The sequence below is a fragment of the Marmota flaviventris genome, chromosome 14 (genome assembly GCF_047511675.1).
Source record: "Marmota flaviventris isolate mMarFla1 chromosome 14, mMarFla1.hap1, whole genome shotgun sequence".
Classification (NCBI taxonomy): Eukaryota; Metazoa; Chordata; class Mammalia; order Rodentia; family Sciuridae; genus Marmota; species Marmota flaviventris.
In genome coordinates, this window is record NC_092511.1 from 51,373,355 (window position 1) to 51,399,661 (window position 26,307).

The 26,307-nt window shown below is 35.3% G+C and overlaps 1 protein-coding gene across 3 annotated transcripts in view; it reads left to right on the forward strand.

Annotated features, from left to right (window-relative positions):
* Positions 1-26,307, forward strand: part of Ehbp1 (EH domain binding protein 1) — a 312,420-nt gene that overhangs the window by 139,412 nt on the left and 146,701 nt on the right. For all 3 annotated transcript variants that reach the window (XM_071601621.1, XM_027934467.2, XM_071601622.1), the window contains exon 10: positions 7,186-7,372. In XM_071601621.1, the coding sequence (XP_071457722.1) occupies positions 7,186-7,372 (187 nt within the window). The remainder of the gene's footprint in view (positions 1-7,185; positions 7,373-26,307) is intronic.

The window sequence follows — 26,307 nt, forward strand, 5'->3', positions numbered from 1 at the left end:
TTCTATAGTAATTAAAGAGATCCTTTTGTAATGTAAATTTGGATGGGTAAAAATGTATTTTATAAATTTAATATGTATTTTATAAATACATATAAATTTCTGTATAGCTCATTCCTGATCTGAATTTTTATAGTCTTAACCCTTATTCTCCGACCCTCTTCCATACGATTATGTGAGTACTCTAAACTAACAAATGAGGGAGATGTGTTCCTGGAATCTCTTGTTGAAATTTTAATTGTATCATCTCATAGAAACCATATTACAAATGGTAGGTAGGTTTTTTATCGAATAGCGTAAGCATTACACTTGAATGTTATATTATAGTTTTGCTGTGGGATCCAAATTAGTCATTTATGATAGTAATTTGATGAGAAGACTTTTTCAAGTGCCAAACATTGATAAATCAGATTCTATTATAAGCTTCAGATGAATAGGCAGTATGATTAACACTGCCATATTGCTCAAATATAGATTGGGGATAAAAAGACAATATATTCACATTGTGATCTAGAGTTGCACAGTGCACAATCTGTGTGACTGTAGACCATGACCATGAGTATATTTAAAAAAGTGACAACAAGCCAGACATGGTGTTTCATCCCTGTAATCCTAGTGGCTTGAGAGACTGAGCAAGAGGATAGCAAGTTCAAAGCCAGCCTCAGCAACTTAGTGAGGCCCTAAGTAACTTAGTGCTTAGTGAGACCCTGTCTTGAAATAAAAAAATAAAAAGGGCTGGTGATACAGCTCAGTAGTTCAGCACCTTTGTATTAAATCCCTGGATCCCTGGTACCAAAAAAAAAAAAAAAAAAAAAATGACAATGAAACTTCAAATTCTAGCAATAATGGAATAACACAGACTAGATGTACCTCTTGTCTTAAACAACTAAAAAATGGAATAAACTATGTGAAGTACTGGTTTTCAGACATTGGGCATAAACTGGATGGTACAGGGAGTTCTGAGAGAATAGAAACAAAGATGAAGAGTCCTATAGTTGTCCAGTCTTACTTATGGAGTAATCTCCCTGAATTGGAGAGACAGAATTTGGTCTTTGAGGATTATAGAGTGGCTACAATATGTGGTCAGAGTACCAGAGAGGAAAGAGCTACTTACAGAATTTCACAGATCTATAGAATATTTTTGAGTCTTTAGTTGAGTATTGATCAGAAAAAAATTACCAAGGACAAAGAAACAGACATAATAATCCCTGGAGTCCACCTAAGACCACGAATAGTTAGTGTTCCCATTACCCAGGGGAGAAGACAGCACATGGAGCATCAATTAGAGTCCTCAGCAGGATATTGCCTCAATGGTAGGACCAAATTAGCCTCAGTACAAAGACTTTTCTGGACCTGCCTGACAAGCTTAAAGACAAGGTTCAAAAGATCAAAGTAATTCCAAGTAATTTAACTGCATCCCACACAAAGCTCAAAATATTTAAGGGAATGTGTGTGTGTGTGTATAAATTTAAAACACAATTCACAAGGACAATAAAAAATTAGTAGGCATGTATAAAAAGCAGGAAAATCTGACCCATAATGAGAAGAAAAGTTTATCATTAACTGGATGCAGAAGTGGGACAAGTGATGGAACTATTAAGTAAGCATAAATATATTCCAAATATTTAAGAAGGTGGAGGAAAACAGAGAGCATGGGTGATATTTTAAAAATCCAAATTGAATTCATAGAAATGAGAAATACAAAGTCTGAGATGAAAAATACTGTGTATGGGATTAATCCCGTGTTACATATAGAAGACAGAAATATTAGTGAACCTGATGACATAGGAATAGAAACCACCCAGAATGAAACATATGGGAAAGAAAAATGAATAGAGGATTGGTAAGCTGTGGGACAACTTCAAGTGGCCTAACTTGTATAATTGAAATTCTAGAAAGAGAGGAGAGAAAGGGAAATAGAAAAAATATTTGACAAAATTTGAAAAATATTGGCCAAAGGATTTTAGAAATTAAAAAATAGATGCACCTATTAGGTCCAAGAAACCTAATGAACCCCAAGCACAAGAAACATGAAGAAAATCATAGGAAGGTTTCTCAACAAAAACAATCCAAACTGTAAGCCAGTAGGGTAACATTTTTAAAGTTCTGAAAGAAAACATCAAAAACTTGTCAACACAAATTTCTATTTCCAGTCAAGAAAAGGGGGCAGGAAAGGGTAAGCAAAATAATGGACTTTTCCATATATCCAAAAGCTGAATGAATTCTTTATTATCTGGTTTGCTTTGAAAAAAAAAAAAAAAAAAAAATATATATATATATATATATATATATATATATATATATTTAAGGCAAAAAAAGTCTTTTATGCATGAGGAAAATGACAAAGGAATGAAGATGAAGACATAGGAAATGGCAAGTGTGTGTATAAAATGTTTGTCTTATTTTAAAATATTTTTGTTTTAAAAAGATAATTGTTTTAAGCCTTAAATAATAATGTATGCTAAGTTTTATAAAATGTAAAAGTAAAGTATGATAGTATAACAGTTGTAAAAACTGAGTGGGGAAATTAAAGGATACTGTTTTAAGCTTCCATATATAAGATTACTTGAAAACAAACTTTTTTCACAGATAACTTAAATTTTTTATGTAGAAAATCATGAGAGTCTCCAAAAAAGCTTCTGGAACTGAAAACTAAATTTAATAAGGTTATAGATACAAGATTAATATACAAATTTAATTTTTTCTCTGTAATGATATTGAACACTCAAAAAAGGACATTTTAAATTTAAAAAAATATAATTAGAATTTTTTTTTAAAAGATACACTCAAAGGGTCTAGGGGTATAGCTTAGTGGTGGAGGTCCTGGCTTCAACCCCCAGCATCAAAAAAAGAAAGGTACAAAAGTATCCTCTAAAAATCAGGAATACATTTGAATGTGGACAATTACTATACAATGAAAACAGCAAAACATTGCTGAGCAAAATTCTATGACCATATATTCAAAGGTATGAGTTCTTTTCATTTGATCTGAGATTCAGTGATGTATTGGATTATATGGCCATACAGAACAAGCAGGAAAGAGAGAGGCAGAAGATGCGGGTGAGAAAGAGAAAATTATTAAGGGAATTGGCTTACATGATCATGGAGACTAAGACATCCCAATACAGATCATCATTTGCAGCAAGAGACTTGGGGGATGCCTGTAACATGGCTCAGTGTAAGTCTAAAAGCCTGATAACCTGGGAGGCCACTAGTGTAGGTCCTGGAGTTCAGAGTCCATAGAACCTGGTGCTCTGATGCCAAGGCCAGGAGAAGAATGTTTGTTTCCCAGCTGCAGAAAAGAGAAAGACCAATTTGCCTGTCTTGTTTTGCTTTATCCAGGCTTCTAACCAGTTGAATGGGCAATGATTAAGAGCACAGGGACTGTTGGACTTAGAAAAGAGATGATTTTAGGAAACTATAGTGACTAACTTCAAATATTTTATGACTTTTGTTTGAAAGAGTAAGGGAGTTGATTTATTTTCTATTGTTCTGGAACTGTGTTTCTCAATCTTTTCCTACTTTACAATACTATGTCATGACTCTCACGTGTTTTACACGCCTCCCTGGGTATAGCTATGTTTTGGTAAAAGCTAAAAAAGTTCTAACCTCCATAAATACTCAGAATTACATTATTAATAATAATCTGATTCCAAACCCAGGTTGAGATCTCATTACTAATTAAAAACTGTATGGGGGTTTAAAGGTTGGCTCAACTCTTGCCAATGTATTGTTTGTTTCCTTTGAAATAGCTAATGTGTAATAAATAAAATTTCTCATGGGTGGTGTAGGTGCTGAGTAATAGCCACACACCTAGAATATTTGAATGTAAATGTAAACTTTAAATATCTTTCAGTCATTCCAAGATGTATGAATATTACACAATACACACACACACCCTGCTCTCTCCTATTAACAAATTAAAGAGACAGCTAATGTTTGCTTAAACTTTTAAAATGCCTTAATAAAAACTAAAATCAGAATCAGTGGGTGTTTCCTTTTGACCATTCTTTTTTTTTTAACATGAAAGTCACAGTCTTTACAAGTTTCCCATGAATAAAAGAGCCTGCTAAATTGCTCAATCATTTGCGGTTACTAGAGGGAGCCTATAAACAGCTATTTCTTTCTTTCTTTGGTTCTTTTTTTTTAAGGAATACACACAGAAGTCCTAAAGATTTCACATCAGCTAATGTGCAAGTCCAGGAAGAATTTGGTTTGCATTACTTACTTATTTGGTGTTCATATATCTCCAAAAGTTTATAGGTCCCATATCAGTGACAGAAATCGTCCAAAATTTATTCTTACTTCAGTTATAACTTACAACTTTTTATCAAGTGAAAAGTTTCTGTGACTCATTTTCTATTATTAAACTGTTCCGTATGCCCCAATATAGAATTTTCCACAAATAAACAGTACTGAGTATTTTGATGTATAAAACATCTCCCATCAGTACCAAAAGAAAAATATATACCTTCCTTGCTCTTTAGCATCGGTTCTTTACACTTAGCAACTGTTTGGTTTCTCACTTTTCTTGGCTTTGGTAGACAGTTTGGCTATTCCAATTTAGTGAAAAGAAAACTGATAAAGCAATATTATATTAGAATTTTTAAGTAACTTTTGAGGACCCACATGTAGACATTTCTGATGTTGCTGTGTCAGTTTCTCAAGCCTCTCATGGAATTTTATTCAGAGAAGGTATATACTCATTTTGATAAATTTGACTTGTTTTTCCAAAGAAACAATAGATTTTCAAGATGAGAGGAAAAGACTACAGATTTCTCTTTACCCTGGCTTCATAGTGTAATATTTCCAGTATGTTTTAGTTAATCCTGCTTCTAACCAACTTTAGTTTTACTTTCTGATTCCAAACCCAGGTTGAAATCTCATTACTAATTAAAAACTGTATGGGGGTTTCCTGGATGAATATCCAAACAATAAATAATATCATTTAAAAGCATTCTATCCAACTTCTTTAATATAACATGAATTTTAAACTCACAGTGCATTAATGTTTTAACTAATATATCACTCAGGTTTATAGTTCAAAGATGAAAATAATTTATTTTTATTCAGAGTAATGTGGAAAGTCCTGAAATAGATTATTTAAATCATAAATGATCAACAAGATGTGGAAATTGTGTTAAATCCTTAAATTTCCTCATGTAAAGTACTGTTTAAGAATATAGTCATGGTCTAAGAAATACTTGATTAGCAAATTTTGTCATTGAACCAGCATCCTAGAATGTATTTACACAAACAAAAATGGCCAAAATGGCACTAGCTGATATAATCCTTTGAGACCACCATGTATATGCAGTCCATTGTCAACCAAAATGTGTGTGATGCCATGTATATTAAATGTATTTATCAGCAGTTATATCACTATTTTCATTTTGTAGAGAAAGTGGTATATTCACATAATACTTTTTGTAGGCACTGTTCCTGTTCACTTGTTCTTAGTGTAGTACTTTTTTATATTGAGATATACATACTTTCTAAAACATTAAATTACACATTTAAAAATGTATACTGCAGGTGTTTTTGGTATATTTGCTGTGTCTTATGATCACCACTACTGCCTAATACCATAACATTTTTATCATTAACACAAGGAGTTCCATACCTCTTAGCAGTTAGTCCCAACTCCCCAGTTCCTCCATCCTCTGCGTTAATCTGCTGTATTTATCTATGAATTTGACCATAGATATAGACATTTCGTGTAAATGGAAACATTTGCTGTTCATTCTTGAGTGGAATATTCATTTTTATTTAGGGCTTTCTGAATTATAAAGGGAAGGATCTGAAAACTCATAAAGGACTTTTATCCTTACTCTGATTTATCAGCTAATCAGTGGTGGTGCCTAGCACGCTGTTGTCTCACAGGCAAATTATGGATGTATAAAGATAGTGATTTTCGTAGTCCTCCTGATGGCGAGGCACAGTCAAGGGCAGCTAAAGTTCCTGACACTTTTAATTTCAAGCAGCTTTCTTTGTTATGTCAAATTTCATTTTCAGTATATGTCATAATATAAAAACATTGAGAATCACAGCTCTAATTCATTCAAGAAAATGTCTGTTTTGGGCAGAGGATTGTAACTCAGTGATAGACCACATACCCGTTATATACCAGGCCGTACATTCAGTCCCTAGCACTGCAAAAACAAGAACAAAACAAATGTCTATTTGGATTGTTTTTAATAACATAAATGTTAGGAACCAACTTTGGAAATAGTTGATCTGGACTTCTTTTCTACTTGTGTTTATTTTCCCTATGCAAATAATACCAGTGGTTAGAGGGAGATGTAGTGAGTAGAACTTGGCAGAGAAAGCATGAAATAAAAGGTCAATATTTTGAGATACCTTGCTATACTTATGAGATAAGGTTATGGAAGTTTTATGCAAATTGAGTTGTATAAATTCATCTGTATAAAGTATACCAAAAAGTTGTCTGTTTAAAAGAATTCTGATTTATTTTCCTTGTTAAGCACATCTTTTTGTAATATAAGCAGTCTATACTCTAAAATAACTAGGTTTATCTTAAAACCATTCATGTCTACATAATAAATTAATAATAATGATTATTATAGGAGCTACCATCTTACAAAATAATATGGAAATTTGTTAAACAAATAATTATTTAAATTATCTTCCAAATAATTCATATAACTGAATTAATCACTAAATTTTCATTTAAGTGTGAGATTGAAAGATACTTTCAAAACCTGGAAGAATTTACTGACAGTACTTTGCTGAATGAACCACTGAAAGATAGTTCTCTAAAGAGAAGAGAATTTGACACAAAAGCAGGGATTAAATTCAAGAAGAAAAAAAAAAAATGGGAGTGAAGCATAAAAAAGAAAGTAAATCAACATTTCCACATCTTATTTCCTCTTCCTAGACTATCAAGAATAGATAGGATCTCCTTTTTTGAAAATAATACATTTTTTAAGGTTCTGTTTTGTAGTAGTTGAAGTTGAGCATGACCTAGTATTTAACATCTTTTTAAAGTGACAAATTTTATTTAAGTCTAGATAGAAATGGACCCAAAGATTAATAGCCATTGTTCTGATTGTAAGACTTTCTGGTTTGGGTTTATTTGCACAAAACATTATAGTTTTCAGTACATATATATATATTTAGTTGGAAATAATTTGAGAGACATTTAACAATAATTCTGATTTCATTTAGATCAAATCCTTTTTATGAGCCTAAACCAACTTCTCCAAATAATTTGGTAAATCCATTTCAAGAACTGGAAACTGAAAGAAGAGTGAAACGAAGGGCCCCACCTCCACCAGTTCTCTCACCAAAGACAGGAGGAGTAAATGAAAACACAGTTGTTTCTGCAGGAAGAGATCTCTCTACTTCTCCTAAGGTAGGATATTACTCTTAATACAGCATGTATTAATGTTTGCTCTTTTTCCTCCATGCAGTTGAAATTTGAATTAGCAAAAGTCACTGTTAGCTATTTTTGAAAATTTAAAAGTAAATCTATATTATACTATAATAAAATATATGTTTGCACAATTTAGCTATTGTGAATTGTGTTAGTATAAACATTGATGTGGCCGTGTCCCTGTAGTATGCTGTTTTTAAGTCCTTTGGGTATAGACCGAGGAGAGGGATAGCTGGGTCAAATGATGGTTCCATTCCCAATTTGCCCTTCAATAGATGAATGGATTAAAAAAATGTGGCATATATACACAATGGAATATTACTCAGCAATAAAAGAGAATAAAATCATGGCATTTGCAGGTAAATGGATGGAGTTGGAGAAGATAATGCTAAGTGAAGTTAGCTGATCCCAAAAAACCAAATGCTGAATGTTTTCTTTGATATAAGGAAGCTGATTCATAGTAGGATAGGGAGATGGAGCATGGGAGGAATAGACAAACTCTAGATAGGGCACAGGGGTGGGAGGGGAAGGGAGGGGGCATGAAGTAATTAATGATGGTTGAATGTGATGATCATTATTATTCAAAGTACATGTATGAAGACACAAATTGGTGTGAGTATACTATGTATATAACCAGAGATATGAAAAATTGAGCTCTAAAGAATTGTAATGAATTCGCTGTTATATATAAATAAAAAAATAAATTTTTTAAAAAAGGAAGAAAATATATGTTTGCAAAACTATTCATTTATAGTACAGTTTGGATGGGATAGTTTGGGTTAATATATGTTTGTTTGTTTAAGACACGGTTTTGCTATGTTGCTCAGACTGGTCTTGAATTTGTGGGTTTAAGCCATCTTCTTGCCTCAGCCTCCCAAGTGCTAGGACTACAAACACGTATGACCACACTAAGCCTTTTTTTTTTTTTAGGTGTTTGGGTTTGAACCCAGGACCTCGCATGTACTAAATACATACTCTATCACTGAGGTACAGCCCCCGTCCTGAGATTTATTTTTAAAATGCTGCTTTGACATTAAAGGAAGAAGAGCATTATAATTATAGGATTGGTTCCTTAAAGGAAGGATATTCTGAAGCATCTAGGCAGAAGGGACAACTTATACTGATATAGAAGTTATTCTTTGACAATTGTACTATAAACATTAAGATTCAATGCAGAGAAATGCTTTATTGAATTTCAGTATTGCCACTTTAAGTCAAGTTTCAGTAGTTTCTCTTGGATAGGCAATTTTTTAGTTCATTTTGTGGCTTTTGTTAACTCAGTTCTGAACTAGTTGATTTTATTTATATGTATTTTTACTGTTTTAAAGGAAGAATGATTTTACTGAGGTCCTCATTCTGCCATTTTAGATGTCAATTTCCTTTATTTTGATAACAGGGTTTTGTTTTTTAAATCTATGACTTTAGGAAGGATCTAAGGATAAATTATGTCATGCAGTTGGCTACAGAAAGGGATGAGGGGGTACTCTAAATGAAAGGAGCAAATGGTTGAAATATAAAGCAAAGGAGATGGCTAATTCTAATACCTATAGGAACAAAAGTATAGGCAGGTTCGGCACTAGTCAGAATCAGGAAGCTATTTAGGTTTCTTATCCATTCTGACCATCAAGAATACCTGTACCTATTTTGTGTCTTCCTGAATCTCCAGTCTCTTATTGCCTTCTGCCTGCCCCATCCCTCTTCTCTAGTCTCCTTAACGGATTTGATCCACAAAACAACATGAGAAATATATACCGTTATCTCTGTCTTACATATGAGAAACTGAACCTCAGTTAAGTAATTTGCACAAAGTGATAAAAGTAATGATGACAGTGCTAGGAATAAAATTCGTCTTTTTCAAGCATAAAACACATGCTTTTCCCACTGTGTCATGATACCTCTACAGAGGTATTTCTGATTCCAAGTTGGAACTATAGTATAATTTTCTGTAGTAACATTATTTCCATGATGATTAGATTCTCTGGTAGTGAAATATGTAATAGCTATGTGTAATGTAAAAATATTACATTACTTTGAGAATGATGTTCCATTGCAGATATATTGTGGAATTAATTATGTTTATTGACAGATTGGTTGTACCACCATGCCTCACCTGGAAAATGTCTCACGATGCTCACAGAGAACAAAAACACAGTCAAATCCACAGTAACTTTTTTTGACTTGAAGTTAATTTGGATAGTAAGTTAAACACAGCTGAAAAAATAAATTGTAAAACTGTAAGCTTAGCATGGTGGCACATACCAGTAGTCCCAGCTATTTGGGAGCCTTGCTTGAGCCCAGAAATTTGAGGTCAGCTTGGGCAACACAGCAAGTCCCCTATTTCTTAAAAAGCATAGAGTAGAATAAAGTAGAATAAAATAGAATAATTGCTAATACATTATTAAATGAAAAAAAAAAGTATGTAACGAACATAGCCAGGTATCATGGTGCATGCCTGTAATCCCAGCAACTCAGGAGACTGAGGCAGGAGGATCCCAACTTAGAAGCGAGCCTAGGCAATTTAGCAAGCCCCTGTCTTAAATGATAAAAAGGGCTGAGGTTATAGCTCAGCTTTCTACATTTATATAATGATATCTGAAGAGACATGTTAATTTTTAGAGCATAGGATTATTGGTGAGGAAATGGAGGGACATTTCTCTTTTCCCCCTTTTGTCACATGTAGTATCAATTCTAAAATATATTTGAACATTTATACTGCAGGGCCCAGAGTAGAGCAAGGCAAGAGAGAGATCCACAGGGCATTTAAGAGGTACTTCCTCTTGGGTTGGTGCAAGTGCAGATTCTACACTTAAAACACCCCAAGAGTGCATGCTCTCTGAAATTTTTGATTCCAGGCACTCTTTGACTCACCCTGGTGCACAAAAGGGGCATATCTGATGGACAAATATGCAGTAGGAATAACTCACAGATCTTTGCAAATTTAAAGAACAAGCAACAACTTACCATAGAGAACTCCTCTAAGAATGTGCCTCTTGATTTTTCTCAGTGTGTAGTGAAAAAAAATAAAATGTGAAAAAAATTTTAAAACCCTGATTGAACTATTAGCTTTTAAAAACAGATTTATAGAGTAAATTTAAGTTTGCTTTTGAAAGGTAGATCTTTGATATCAACATATTCTAAAATAATTGAATTTTAAGGATTCTGTCACAGTTTTATAATTGAGGATTGAATACTATTTTTTTTCTTTATGGAGACCAAATGTCCTTTCTTAGGAAAATAACCCAAATAAGGTAACTATTTATGTAACTAAATAAGGTAACTATTTAATGATAAAGAATGGCTTACAAATTTGACTTATTTGCCTAAATGCTTTATGAAGACTAAACAACAGAAAATGGCAAACTGGGTACTACTGTTGTATGTTAGTAGACCATTTTAGGATACATTATTGATGATAAATGTGGAAGTTGCAATACTCACTCTTCATGAGGAGGAGAAATCTATCTGAAGTATTTGAACAGATGTATAATGTATACAAACTATATCATAACCCTTCTAAAATTCCATTACTAATAAACTTCACCCTATAAGAGTAAGAAACAAAACAAAAATGTAAAGACCTCTACATCACAGTGCACGGTAGGTCTTGGACTGGGTTGAGGAAAGAAAGGCAATAAAACATAAAATTTAACATGTTCCTAATTTTGGGGGGCATACAAGTACAAATTCTATACTTGCACAAACCAGAGTTATTGTTTATAAGTTTTGGCAATAGGTGCTGCATTCTTAAGAAGATATTCACTCTTACTATTATGCACAAACCCTAAAATGAGCACCTTTTTAGGTTTTACAAATAAGGAATTATTTTATTAGAAAATTGGTTGAAAAGGGAGACCAGTCTTTGCTATCAGAACAAATGTCCTTCTTTAAAATGAACTTAGAACAGAAATGAAAGAAAATGTAAACAAAACAAAATAAAGATTTAATTTTCTTAGGGTGACTTGACCATCCATTCTGTTAATAAAAATGAAACAGGAGGCACTGTCACCAAAAATAATGATCTGAAAATGTTAATCATGGGTGAACCTAGATAAAGATAGGTAAACCATTAGGTTTTTATTGTATTGTACTTGTAGCGTTCCTGTAGGTTTGGATTTCTTTTTAATAGTAAAGGGTAATGATTTGAGAATTGAGAAGAGTTATTGCTGTAAAAATATTATTTTGAAATTATAAACAGATGATGATATATTGCAGAACCTCAAATTAATGAATTAGAAGGTAAACTTGAAAAATTATCTTTAGAATTCAAGGAAAAAGATGAGGAGATTAAATTTTAGGATAAAACAAAGGTAGAGTCAGGAAGTTCATTATATTTATAATAGGGGTTATAGAGGTGAGAACAGATGGAAGAAAAATCATTTTATCAGAGAAAAAATAGAGTTTATGTGAACTGAGGAAAGACTTTAGTCTTTAGATTAAAAGGTCTAACAAGTACCAGGCTAGAAAATGGAATGAGATTCCAACCTATGCATGTCCTAGTAGTATTTTTGAATATCAAAGATTATTGTAAAGGAAAGGCTTTTGACATCTATACTTTAGTAACATTGAATGTTGGACACAGTGAAGCATGTTTACAGAATACAAAAGAACAAATATACGATAATATCTATTGAAATATACCAAATATGAAAAAATTTATGAATTCATAATGATATTGTCAAAAAAGATGCCTTGGGAGACTGCTAGAGCACTAACTCATTATTCTGTATGTTGATAAAAAAGTAAAAAATTTTATCCTGACTTTTGTTTATAAGCTATATTCCAATATAATTAAATAATTGATGAGAAAAGGTTCTTCCCCATGTAAGAATTCTGGCCATAAAATAGAGAAGGAATCATTTTATTAGAAAACTCACCACTTAATGTTCCCCAATGAAATGACGGATCTAAAAACAATTAGCATGGCTGCTAAAACCATTAAGAGAAAGGTTTTATGAAAGATGTATGAATCAAACTCACAATACTGATCAATCTAAATATCATTAAGAGTTGGACAAGCAGGGGCTGAGGTTGTGGCTCAATGGTAGAGCACTTGCCTTACATGTGCAAGGTACTGGGTGGGTTCAATTCTTAGCACCACATATAAATAAATGAATAAAATAAAGATCCATCGACATCTAAAAAAATTTTAAAAAGAAAGAGTTGGACAAGCAGTTGTATTCCTATTGGAATATACCAAGTTGTGCCTCTTGGTGTATACCAATAGGAAGTGCGTAGAACTACCTGTGAGTATTCTTGCCAGAGAATTAAACTGGTATCAGTCAAGCCACTGGTTGTAATAGCTACCAATTTACAATAGGTATTGGGGAACAAAGGAATATGTTAAATGATAGCACAAAAGTGCAGCCAGCTAAAACAGAATGTGGAAATCCTCCAGGAAAATAACCAGATTCATGCGACAATAAAATAGCTTGGAGAAAATGAAAGGTAATAGAAAGAGAAGTGATAACATTTTAAATGTACTTACCTTTTAGAAGTATGTACTGAATTATTTTCTGTTGAAGTGATAGGATTCTGGGGTTTGCTGTAAAATACTCTAGATAAAAAATGGGAAGTTAGGAGAACTGTTTGGAGAGAATGACTAAGATTGGGAAAATGTTAATAACTTTTGAAGAGTGGGGGCTTCATTATAATATTTGTTCTACCACGGAAAAAATCACTGCTATAAAAATTAAAAAATAAAAATAAAAAAGAAAGACCTGAAGGATGGTGTAAAATGTCCTATCAGACTGAAAGAGAAGAGAAGGAGTAGAACAAAGATTATATTTGAAGAGATAAAAGAACTTTTCCAAACCGATAAAAGATAGTTTTCTGATTCGAAAAGCCTGGCAAATCCCAATCAGGATAAAAGAAGTTCAGATCCAGAAACCTCATGTTAAACCAAATGATCAATAAGATATTTAAACCCAAAGATAGGAAAAAAGCTAAATACCTTTAAAGGGCTATTACTGATTTCTCCAGTTATGGAAGCCAGAAGACTGTTCAATGATATTTTCCACTTGATGAAAGAAAGTCACTGCCAGCCTATAACTATATATGTTCAGTGAAAATATCTTTCAAGAATGAGAAAAATAAAAATATTTTCCAATTAATATTGTCACGAGCAAATCATTGCTGAAGGAAATTATAAAACATATAATTTAAGCAGAAGGAAAATATTCATTGGAAGATCAGAAATTCAAGAAAGATCTCACAATGGCACCTATGTGAATAGATCTAAGCAAACATTGACAATATAAAACAATATTAATATCTTATGGGAGGGGAATAATTGCAATAATGTATTTTAAGGTCTCTGTGCTATTGAAAACTAGAATAAAAATGTTGACTGTTCTTTGAATATCTCTTAAGTACGTTGTAATTTGAAGGACAACCACTAAAAGAATACAGACATAACATGTGATTTGCAAACTGGAAGAGAGAATAGATTATAGACGTTTGTAAAAGTAATGCAATAAATAGCCCTAAAAGAAGAAGAAGAAATGAGCTGAAACAAACAGAAAACATGAAATAATAAAGTAGATTTAAACTAAAATTATAATTGATTAATTAATTCTAAATGGGATAAATATAGTGATTAAAAGACAAAAGTTTATTAATCTGAATTTTTAAAAAATCTAACTATACACATCTAAAATAAAGGTACATGAAAGGTTGAAAAAGACTGAAGAAAGATTTACCATGAAAACACAAATAAAGGAAAACCAGTGAAGCCATATTAATATCAAATATAATAGTTTTAAAGCTGACTGAATTTCTGGGTATCAAGCCGACCATTCACCAGAAAGATAATAACATTTTGATCATAACATATCTCCATATTTTATAGACAGACTAAAAATTATTAAGATTTAAATATTCAATTAATTTTGGCCTCCTAAAATATTACATTACACCAATGCAGAATTAATTTTTTTAACCAAAACTGACCATAAACTAGCAAGTTTAAAAAAAATTAGAATTGAAATTATATTTTTCGTAAATAATGCAGTTAATCTAGAAATCAGTAGCAAAATTATAACTAGAAAAAATTATAAATTTGAAAATTTTATATTTCAAGTAACTATGGACCAAGAATAAATTTTAACATGTAAACTATATATTCAATTAAATTTTTTATTTTACTACTTGATGTATTGATGAGGAAGCTATTTACAGTCAGTTTGTATTCTCATAATCATTTCTGTGAAGACCTAACCTGAACTTCTTGCTTGGCACTGTTTTTCAATATAAGTCCCAACTTGAAAGGCTTGAAGTTGCTCATGTTTGAACTTGGAGAAGAGCTTCAAAAACAATCACAGTAGAGTTAATGAAGCAACTGGATATCATAAAATACCTTAAGTGTTCATCTTATTATTTATATTCATGGAATTTAAGCAAGGGGTTAGACCATATTTTCATTGCTAATAGATATTGTTTTAACCAGCTTATTTGTGTACAGAGGACCAAACTGCTGTAGAACATGTAAACTCTTTAATACCTAGATTAAGAATTGTAATCTAAGGATTAATGCATACACTATATATTGGCTTCACTAATGCAGGGTGTGTGAGCATTTTGTTTGCAAATCTGCATGTAGCTAGATCATTTCATTAAATCTATTAAGTTTATAACCCAGGAATTGTTTTCCCCTGTAATCAGGGTTCAGCATAGTTCTGTAAAAGAAGAGTTTTAAAGCTAGATAGCCCTGAAAATGTATTGTGAATAAATTAACAATTCTTTAGGCATGTAAATTATAGAAAGTATTTGACTTCAATGAATAGTTTGTAGTTTTACTGTTAAAACTACAAACTATTAACAGTAAAACTACAAACTATTGTTCTAGTGCTAAATTTCATAATTTGGCACCATTCTCATACCCAAAATGCTTTGTGACTTCAAGAGATTATTGTTTAAGCCAGACTAGGTAATGCAGAATATAATCCCAGCTACTATAGAGACTGAGGCAGGAGGATTGCAAGTTGGAGACTAGCCTTCACAACTTAGCAATACCCTGTATCAAAAAGTGGTAGAGCACCCTGGATTCAATCCCAAGTACCACCAAAAAAGAAGAGAAAGTGAGAGAATTTTTTATCTGTACCACATCATGATTTCCAAATTTTTAAGAGATTACTAGTGTGATAAAATAATTAGAATAAAAATATTAAAGCTATTTTTCCACCACCAGTTGCTATTGTAGTTAAAACTCACCAGTGGCTGTTTCTTTAACTTTTTTTATAATTGTAGAAAACTTAGGTTGTAACATACCTGGCTCCCCCATCCCCTTTTGGCTAGGAACGTTAAAAATTTTCTTCTTCTTTTAAATAATTAATTAGTTAGTTAATTAATTAATATTATTTTTAGATATACATGACAATAGAGTGTATTTTCACATATTATACATAAATGAAGTATAACTTACTCTAATTAGGATCCCATTCTTGGGTTTTATGTAGTGTGGAGTTTCACTGGTCATGTACTCATGTAGTATGAACATAGGAAAATTATGTCTGATTCATTCTACTCTCTTTCCTATTTCCATCTCCCCTTCCTTTCCCTTCATTCCCCTTTGTCTAATCCAATGAACTTATATTCTTCCCTCTCTCTGCCATATTGTGTGTTAGCAACTATATATCAGAGAGAGCATTTGGCCTTTGGTTTAGGGGGATTGGCTTATTTTACTTAACATGATAGTCTCCAGTTCCATCCACTTACCAACAAATGCCATGATTTCATTCTTCTTTATGGCTGAGTAATATTCCATGGTGTATATAAACCACAATTCTTTATCCATTCATCCATTACTGCGCTTCTAGGTGGTTCCATAGGTTAACTACAGTGAATTTTGAGCTGCTATAAATATTGATGTGACTGTATTACTGTAGTATGCCAATTTTAAGTCCTTTGGGTTCAAACCTAGGAGTGTGATAACTGAGTAAAGTGATGGTTCCATTCAAGTTTTCTGAGGAATCTCCATACTGTTTTCCAGAGTGGTTGCACCAATTTGCAATCCTACCAGCAATGTTCATTCTTGCCAACACTGATTGTTACTTGTATTCTTGATAATTGCCATTCTGACTGGACTGAGATGAAATCTTAGAGTAGTTTTGATTTGCATTTTTCTAATCACTAGAAATGATGAACATTTTTTTATGTTTCTAATCAATTGTATTTCTTCTTCTGTGAAGTGTCTGTTCAGTTCCTTAGCCCATTTATTGATTGGGTTATTTTGGTTTTTTTGGTGCTAAGTTTTTTGAGTTTTATATATCTTAGAGATTAATGCTCTATCTGAGGTACAGGTGCCAAAGATTTTCTACCATTCTGTAGGCTCTCTCTCTTCATGATCTTCATTGTTTCCTTTGCTGTGAAGAAGCTTTTTAGTTTGATACAGTCTTATTTATTGGGTTTTTTTATTTGTTTGTTTGTTTGGTTGGTTGGTTGGTTTTTGTGTGTGTGTGTGTGCTGGGGATTGAACCCAGGGCCTTGTGCATGCAGGGCAAGCACTCTACCAACTGAGCTATATCTCTAGCCCTAATATTTATTGATTCTTGAATTTACTTCTTGCACTTTAGAAGTCTTGTTGAGGAATTCTGTTCCCACAGCTGACATGATGGATATTTGGGCCTACTTTTTCTTCTAGCAAGGGCAGGGTCTCTGGTCTAATGCCTAGGTCCTTGATCCACTTTGAATTAAGTTTTGTGTGGGGTGAAAGATAGGGATCAATTTCATTCTACTCCATATGTGTTCAGCTAGGAACATTTTCATTTAAAAGTTCTTTTAGTAAAACTTCACAAGGAAGCAAAGGAGAAAAAAAAAAAACTCATCTGATTGATTAATATAAGTAACAGATTTTTTTTTTTTAGTTGAAAAACAGTTCATTGTTTAGTGTATTCACAACTTGAATTATTAAGTAGAGGTTCTCATTTGTCTTTAAGGATTAAATATTATGTAATGTGCATTATTTTTGAAAAATACAAAAACATTTGTTCTATTATATATTGTTCTTATTATATATTCTTTTAAATTTGTTAATACTTATAATTTACATAAAAAACATTATACTCATTTCAACCCATAGAGTTCTTAATTTAGAATAGACTGGGGCTAGAGGTATACAGTGGTAGAAAATGTGTTCAACATGCACAAGCCCTAGGTTTGATCCTCAGCACCAGAAATAATAATAGTAAAAATCATAAAGACTATAAACAAAAAAGCCAAAGCCAACCTCATAGTAAATGGAGAAAACCTGAAAGCTTTTCCTTTATAATCTGGAAGAAGACAGGATGTCCACTCTCATCATTCCTATTGAATATAGTGCATGACATATGGAAATATATAATATATAAAAATATAAAATATAGTGCTAAAAATTTTAGCCAGAGCAATTAGGCAAGAGAAGGAAATAAAAGGGATAAAAATAGGAAAAGAATAAGTCAAATTATCACTGCAAATGATATGATTTTATACTTAGAGAATCAGAAAACTCTACCAAAAGACTGCTAGAGCTAATAAACAACTTCAGCAAAGTAGCAGGTTACATAATCAACATATAATTGTCATAGCCTTTCTATATACCAACAATGAATCTTCCGAGAAAAAAAGGCAGAAAAATAATCCCATTCATGACAGCCTCAAAAAATAAAATACCTAGAATTAAATCTAACCAAGTAGGTGAAAGACCTCTACAACAGAACTATAGAACACTGAAGGAAGAAATTGAAGGGAAAGACCTCTATGTTCATGGGTATGCAGAATTAATATTTTTTAAATGACCACGCTACCAAAAGCAATGTACAGATTCAATGCAATCACCACTGAAATACCAATGACATTCTTTACAGAACTAGGAAAAAACAGTCCTAAAATTCATTTGGAAGAATAAAAGACCCATAATAACCAAAGCAATCCTAAGCCAATTAATCAATGTTGGAGGCACCACAATACCTGACTTCAAATTATACTACAGGGGTATAGTAACAAAAACTATGTGGTACTAGCGTAAAAAGAGACATGCAGACAAATGGTACAGAATAGAAGACACAGAGATAAAACTACACATATACAACCATCTAATACCCTGACAAAGATGTCAAAAAAACATACATTTGAAAAAAGGTATCCTTTTTAACAAATGATGGTGGGAAAATTGGTTATCCATATGTAGAAGATTGAGATTTGTTTCTTATCTCTTACCCTATACAAAAAAATCAACTCCAAGTGGATCAAAGACCTAGGAATCAGACCAGAAACTACTCAACTTGTAAAAGAAAATGTAAGGCCAACACTCTAGCATATAGGCACAGGCAACGACTTTCTCAATAGAACTCCTCCTAAAGCTTAGGAAATAATGCCAAGAATTAATGAATGGAATGACATCAAGGGAAACAATTATGAATGTCAAGAGAAAACCTCAAGAATGGGAGAAAATCTTTTCCAGCTACTCTTCTAACAGAGGATTAATATCTAGAATATACAGAGAACTCAAAAAACAACCCAATTAATAAATGGGTAAATGAACTAAATGGACATCTCCCAGAAATATAAATGGCCAACAAATATATGAAAAAAAGTGTTTAAAATCATTACCAATTGAGGAAATACAAATCAAAACTAAACTGAGATTTCATCTCACACCAGACAGAAAGGCAGCATCTGTATACAAACAATAAGTCAGGTATGGCTCACTCTTGTAATTTCAGCGACTCAGGAGGCTGAGGCAGGAGGATCACAAGTACAAAGCCAGCCTTATCAACTTAGGGAGGCCCTAAGCAACTTAGCTATACTCTGTCTCAAAATAAAATTAATTCATTAAAAGGGCTGGGGATATGGCTCAGTGGTTCAGCAACTCTGGGTTCAATTCCTGGTACCCCTTACCCAAAAGAAAGAAAGAAAGTAAATGTGGTATATGTACACAATAGAATTTTATTCAGCCACAAAGAAGAATGAAATTATGTCATTTTCAGGAAATGGATGGAACTTAAGATCATCATGTTAAGTGAAAAAATCCAAACTCAGGAAGTCAAGGACTGTATATTTTTTCTCATGTGTGGAAGTTACAGAGGAAAAAAGAAAAGAACAGGAAAAAAAAATTTTTGTGTCTGTGTGTGGTGGGGGGGTGGAGTTGGTATGAATTTCATGAAAATAAAAGGGAGATCAGTAGAATAAAGGAAAGGCACTAGAAGTGGGATGAGAGGAGGGAGGGAAGAAGTGCTGAAAGTGATATTGACCAAATTATATTGTTACATTGTATGCATGTATGAATATGTAACAACAAATTCTACCATTATGTACAATTATAATGCATCAATAAAAATGTGGGAAAATAATAATAGTAACAAAATTGACTAAAACAAAATATTCCTTGTATAAAAATTATTTTACTTATGTCTCCCTCCACCCCCCCAAAAAAAGTGTTTTCCAATAAAGCATATATAATTTTTCTGGAAAGAAAAAAACTTCCAAAATATTTACTTAATTCAAATTAATATACCATAGACAAAGCATTACTATTCTATATTAGTAATATTAGTTATATTATTATTAGGTTCAGAGTATATATAACCAAAGATATTACTAGTATATTTTCTTAATTTTGAAAATATAAACTCAAGACATGTGCACTTTATCATTTCTATTAACTTAATAAAGTTAATGTTAATAAACATTGATAATAATGTTAATAAACTAATCTACAGAAAGATATTCATGAAAATTACTAAAACATTTTTTAATTATTATTATTTTTAGTTATAGTTGTACACAATACCTTTATTTTATTTATTTTTATGTGGTGCTGAGGATTGAACCCAGGGCCCCTCACATGCTAGGCAAGCGCTCTACCACTGAGCCACAACCCCATCCCCAACTAAAAGATATTCTTAATAGAAAAATCATTTTCATTCTCATCTGAAGTCAAGCTTTTATTTACTCAAGGAAGCATCTGAATACTCTTACCCTAAGTCTTTAAATCTCAAAAGAAGGCAAAGTGAATGTATGCTTTGCCAAATGCTTTTTTTAATGGTTGAGTGTATACATACATATTATGTAGTTCAAAACAAAATTTTCTTTGCGTACCATAAATAAAATCTCTCTTTGTCATTTAAGACATCATTAGTAACTTAAGTATTTTCATTATAAGAAATACTTTCATGTAGGTGCATTTTTATGTTTTAAAATGTGTAAGTTGCCAGTTGCCATATTGCTGTAAAATAGACTCTGAAATCTTTTCAAGAGTTAACCTTATTTGGTGCTATAGATTAGAGACACCAGTTGTATGGAATGCTATAGCAGTTTAGCAGTGCTTAATGCTACTCTTACCACTAGTTTGAACATAGTACAAAAATTATCTTACTAAAATGAAACTACTTGCCTTAAAATTTTCCAAGACAAAGGGCTATGTATTTCTAATAGATATTTATTGATAATAATGTTAACTGAGGAATAAACTTGTTCAAAAATGGGTGTGAAGCAGAAAAAATAATTCATATCATTTTTCTTCTTCTAAGAAAGAACTGTTCCATGAAAATTGCTTTCATTTTTTTCCCCAGCAGAATATGGGGTTTGTAAGGCAATGTACCCTAAATAGTTGAGACATCTTAAAAGACCTCTGTGACATACTATCTTCATGTGCCATTTTGTGCATTCGGTTTTTATGTAGCCATTCCTCTGTACAAGAAGCTGTGCTATGAACTAAGGGGAAACATGACTAAAACAAAGCCTTTATTTTTAATAATCTACTCAATATGGTAGATATATACACAAAATTTATGATACAATGTAATTATGGCTCTACTAGAGGTATTCTACAGTACCATAGTAACATTACTGAGGGCATTACTTATACCTTTGTTAACTCTAATGAGTGCTTGAAAAAGTAGAGGTAGGAACAGAGAAATGTGTGTGCCTATGCCTGTGGTTGTGGAGAGGGGCAGCCAAGATGATAATTGGTCTGAGTAACTGAAGGATAATGAGAGTTGACAAGAGGTTCAAAGAAAGAAGGGGTGGGAGCATCTCAAAAGAGACAAATGTGCAAAAGCATTGAAATATGAAAGTGGCGAGATAAAAAGATGGCGGCGAGGGGAGTGCATTGCCCCCGTGTGCCGCGTCACTGTGTGGGAGTATGACGAGTCAGGACGGCTAAAGGCTATCTTGTTAGGAATTTCCAGCAATAGTGGGGTGCTCCGGAACCTGGAGGAAGGATTTCCATCGCACGAGGATAGGCTACGGGGACTCAAACGCGAGAGATTTGTTGCACGGAGGGTAACACTGCTTATTCAGCAAATCGCCCCGCGGCTAGAGTCTGCAGCGCGTGCTGGGAAACGAGGAGATAGCGATGCAGGGATACAGAGCTGCAGTTTCTGCCAGCCGTGCAAGCACCGTACTCAGTGCTGAATTCTGGGTTCGAGTCGGGGGAAGGAAGCGGTCCAATTCGGTTCTCCACACCGGTCAGACCACAGAGGAGGCTAGTGGCCACCATCTTGGAGAGCTGACGTCACCATCCCTGTTTTTGACTGACCGCAGCTCATTCAGCCATAGAACAGGTAATTTCAGGCTGCCATTCGCCTGCGGCCTGCAGAAAGATTACTCAGGCTCAGTGCTAAATAACCCGCGGAAACTGCTTCTTGGAGCCTGCTCTTATCAGAGCATACACCGAGCACGGAGCGGCCGAGTTCTGGCTCCCGGAACTGCTCTGGCCCAGGGCTAAGGAGCCTGTGGAAACTGCTTCTCGGTCTGGGTCCTGCTGAGTACTGTGGAGGTAAATACCAACCGAGCCTTCGTGGGCAGCGGCAACAGGACTGAGACGGGGCCTGTGAGGGCCGGTCAGGACTCACCCGTTGCTTTGGTTACCTGGCAAAGGGAACGAAAAGCTGCCATTCGCATAGGATACCAACATGGCAGAGATCTGATGTCATCAGAAAGTGGCGGAGGAGAGAACTTCATCAATACCAGCGGCGATAGAAACAGTTGGTCTCCTGGTAGGGAGGGTGAGTCACAGACACCCGAGTCTCTCTCGCTTTGTCGTCGAGCCAGAGGGGAGGAGCCAGGCCGCCCCGCGCCTGGAGCAGGCCCAGCGGCTCGCCGGCCGCGTGACTCCAATTGGAGAGGGGGAGGAGCGGAGCCGCCACCCGCGCCCGCAAGGTGGGCAGACCTGCGACTCAGTGGTACACGGGCGTGATAGGAGGGGCAGGGCAGAGCCGCCGCCCGTGCCTGCAAGGTAAGCAGACCTACGACAGACTGGCAGGTCAGGCCCAGCGGCCTGCCAGCGTGGTACACACGTCACCCCAACTGGAGTAGGGGCAGAGCAGAGCCTTCGCCCGCGCCTGGATCAGGCCCCGCCGGTGTGGTGGTCACGTGACCCCAATTGGAGTGGGGGCGGAGCGGAACCGCCACCCGTGCCCGCAGGGTGGGCAGACCTGCGACCAACCTGCAGATTAGGCCCAGCGGTCCTTGAGCGTGGTAGGAGGGGCAGGGCAGAGCCGCCGCCTGTGCCTGCAAGGTAGGCAGACCTGTGACAGACCGGCGGATCAGGCCCAGCGGCCTGCCGGCGTGGTACACACGTCACCCCAATTGGAGTAGGGGCAGAGCAGAGTCGCCGCCTGTGCCAGGAACAGGCCCAGCGACCTGCCGGCGTGGTAGTCACAACACCCCAATTGGAGTAGGGGCAGAGCAGAGCCGCCACCCATGCCCGAAAGGTGGGCAGACCTGCGACCAGCCAGCGGGACAGGCCCAGTGGCCTGCTGGTGCGACAGACACGTCACCCCATTTGGAGTATGGGCAGAGCAGAGCCTTCGCCCGCGCCCGAAACAGGCCCAGCGGTCCGCGGGTGTGGTAGACAAGTCACACCAATTTGAGGCGGGGCAGAGCAGAGCCGCCGCACACACCTGCAGAATAGGCAGACCTGCAACCGACCGGCGGATCAGGCCCGGTGGCCTGCCGGCGTGGTACACTCGTCACCCCAATTGGAGTAGGGGCAGAGCAGAGCCGCTGCCCGCGCCCAGAACAGGCCCAGTGACCTGCCGGCGTGGTAGTCACGACACCCCAATTGGAGTAAGGGCAGAGCAGAGCCGCCTCCCGCGCCCGGAATAAGCCCAGCAACCCGCCGGCGTGGTAGACACGTCACCCCAATTGGAGCAAGGGCAGAGCAGAGCCGCCGCCCGCACCTGCAAGGTAGGCAGACCTGCGACCGACCGGTAGGACAGGCCCAGGGGTCCGCGGGCGTGGTAGACACCTCACACCAATTGGAGGAGGGGCAGACCAGAGCCGCCGCCCGCGCCTGCAAGGTAGGCAGACCGCCGCCCGACCCTGCAAGGGAGACTTTTCAACTATACAAGAGCAATATAAATATATAGGGGAAAAAAACATTTCAAAAACACAACAGTTTCACCAAGCAGAAAGAAACGCAAGCAGTATGACAAGACAAGGAAAGAAAGGACCACAAGCAATGCAGGTCAACTCAACTTTAGATGAGGTAACAGCTGCAGCAGATGGAATGTCAGATAAAGAATTCAGGATATACATGCTTCAGATGATCTGGAGTATCAAGGAAGACATTAGACAGCAAAATCAGACAATGAAAGATCGCTTCGGCAATGAATTACACAAACAAATCCAGGAAGCAAAAGATCAACTATACAGGGAGATAGAGGTTATAAAAAACAAACAAACAGAAATCCTAGAAATGCAGGAAGCAATAAACCAACTTAAAAACTCAATGGAGAATACTACCAGCAGAGTAGAACACTTAGAAGATAGAACATCAGACAATGAAGACAAAGTATTTCAACTTGAAAAGAACATAGACAGCTCAGCAAGACTGTTAAGAAACCATGAGCAGAACATCCAAGAAATATGGGATAACATTAAGAGACCAAACTTAAGAGTCATTGGGATACAGGAAGGTACAGAACTCCAAACCAAAGGAATGAGTAATCTATTCAATGAAATAATATGAGAAAACTTCCCAGACTTGAAGAATGAGACAGAATCCCAAATCCTAGAAGCCTACAGGATGCCGAATGTGCAAAATCATAAGAGATCCACACCTAGACACATTATAATGAAGATGCCCAACATACAGAATAAGGAGAGAATTTTAAAAACTACAAGAGAAAGGAAGCAGATTACATTTAGGGGTAAGCCAATCAGGATAACAGCTGATCTTTCAACACAGACTCTGAAAGCTAGAAGATCCTGGAATAACATATTTCAAACACTGAAAGAAAATGGGTCCCAACCAAGAATTGTGTATCCAGCGAAATTAAGCTTCAGGATGGAAGATGAAATTAAAACCTTCCACGATAAACAAAAGTTAAAATAATTTGCAGCTAGAAAACCATCTCTTCAAAACATCCTCGGCAAAACATTACAGGAAGAGGAAATGGAAAATAAGAATGAAAACCAACAGTGGGAGGTAGGACAGTAAATGGGGGGGAATAATCAAAGAGGAAAACAAACCATGTTTAGTAACAGAAATAAACAAATATGGCTGGAAGAACAACCCATATCTCAATAATAACCCTAAATGTTAATGGCTTAAACTCACCAATCAAGAGACACAGGCTAGTAGAATGGACCACAAAACAAGACCCAACAATATGCTGCCTACAGGAGATGCATTTGATAGGAAAAGACATACATAGGCTGAAGGTGAAAGGTTGGAAAAATCATATCACTCATATGGACTTCAGAAACAAGCAGGAGTGTCCATACTCATATCAAATAAAATAGATTTCAAGCCAAAGTTAATCAAAAGGGATAAAGAGGGACACTACATACTGCTTAAGGGAACCATACACCAACAAGACATAACAATCATAAATATATATGCCCCAAACAATGGTGCAGCTATGTTCATCAAACAAACTCTTCTCAAGTTCAAGAGTCTAATAGACCACCATACAATAATCATGGGAGACTTCAACACACCTCTCTCGCCACTGGACAGATCTTCCAAACAAAAGTTGAATAAGGAAACTATAGAACTCAATAACGCAATTAATAACCTAGACTTAATTGACATATATAGAATATACCACCCAACATCAAGCAGTTACACTTTTTTCTCAGCAGCACATGGATCCTTCTCAAAAATAGATCATATATTATGTCACAGGGCAACTCTTAGACAATATAAAGGAGTAGAGATAATACCATGCATCTTATCTGATCATAATGGAATGAAACTGAAAATCAACGATAAAAGAAGGAAGGAAAAATCATGCATCACTTGGAGAATGAACAATAGGTTACTGAATGATCAATGGGTTATAGAAGACATCAAGGAGGAAATTAAAAAATTCTTAGAGATAAATGAAAACACAGACAGAACATATCGGAATCTATGGGACACATTGAAAGCAGTTCTAAGAGGAAAATTCATTGCTTGGAGTTCATTCCTTAAAAAAAGAAAAAACCAACAAATAAATGATCTCATACTTCATCTCAAAATCCTAGAAAAAGAAGAGCAAAACAACAGCAAAAGAAGTAGAAGGCAAGAAATAATTAAAATCAGAGCTGAAATTAATGAAATCGAAACAAAAGAAACAATTGAAAAAATTGACAAAACTAAAAGTTGGTTCTTTGAAAAAATAAACAAAATCGACAGACCCTTAGCCATGCTAGCGAAGAGAAGAAGAGAGAGAACTCAAATTACTAGCATACAGGATGAAAAAGGCAATATCAGAACAGACACTTCAGAAATACAGAAGATAATCAAAAATTATTTTGAATCCTTATACTCCAATAAATTTGAAGATAGTGAAGGCATAGATAAATTTCTTAAGTCATATGATCTGCCCAGATTAAGTCAGGAGGATATAGACAACCTAAACAGACCAATATCAATTGAGGAAATAGAAGAAACCATCAAAAGACTACCAACTAAGAAAAGCCCAGGACCTGATGGGTATACAGCAGTG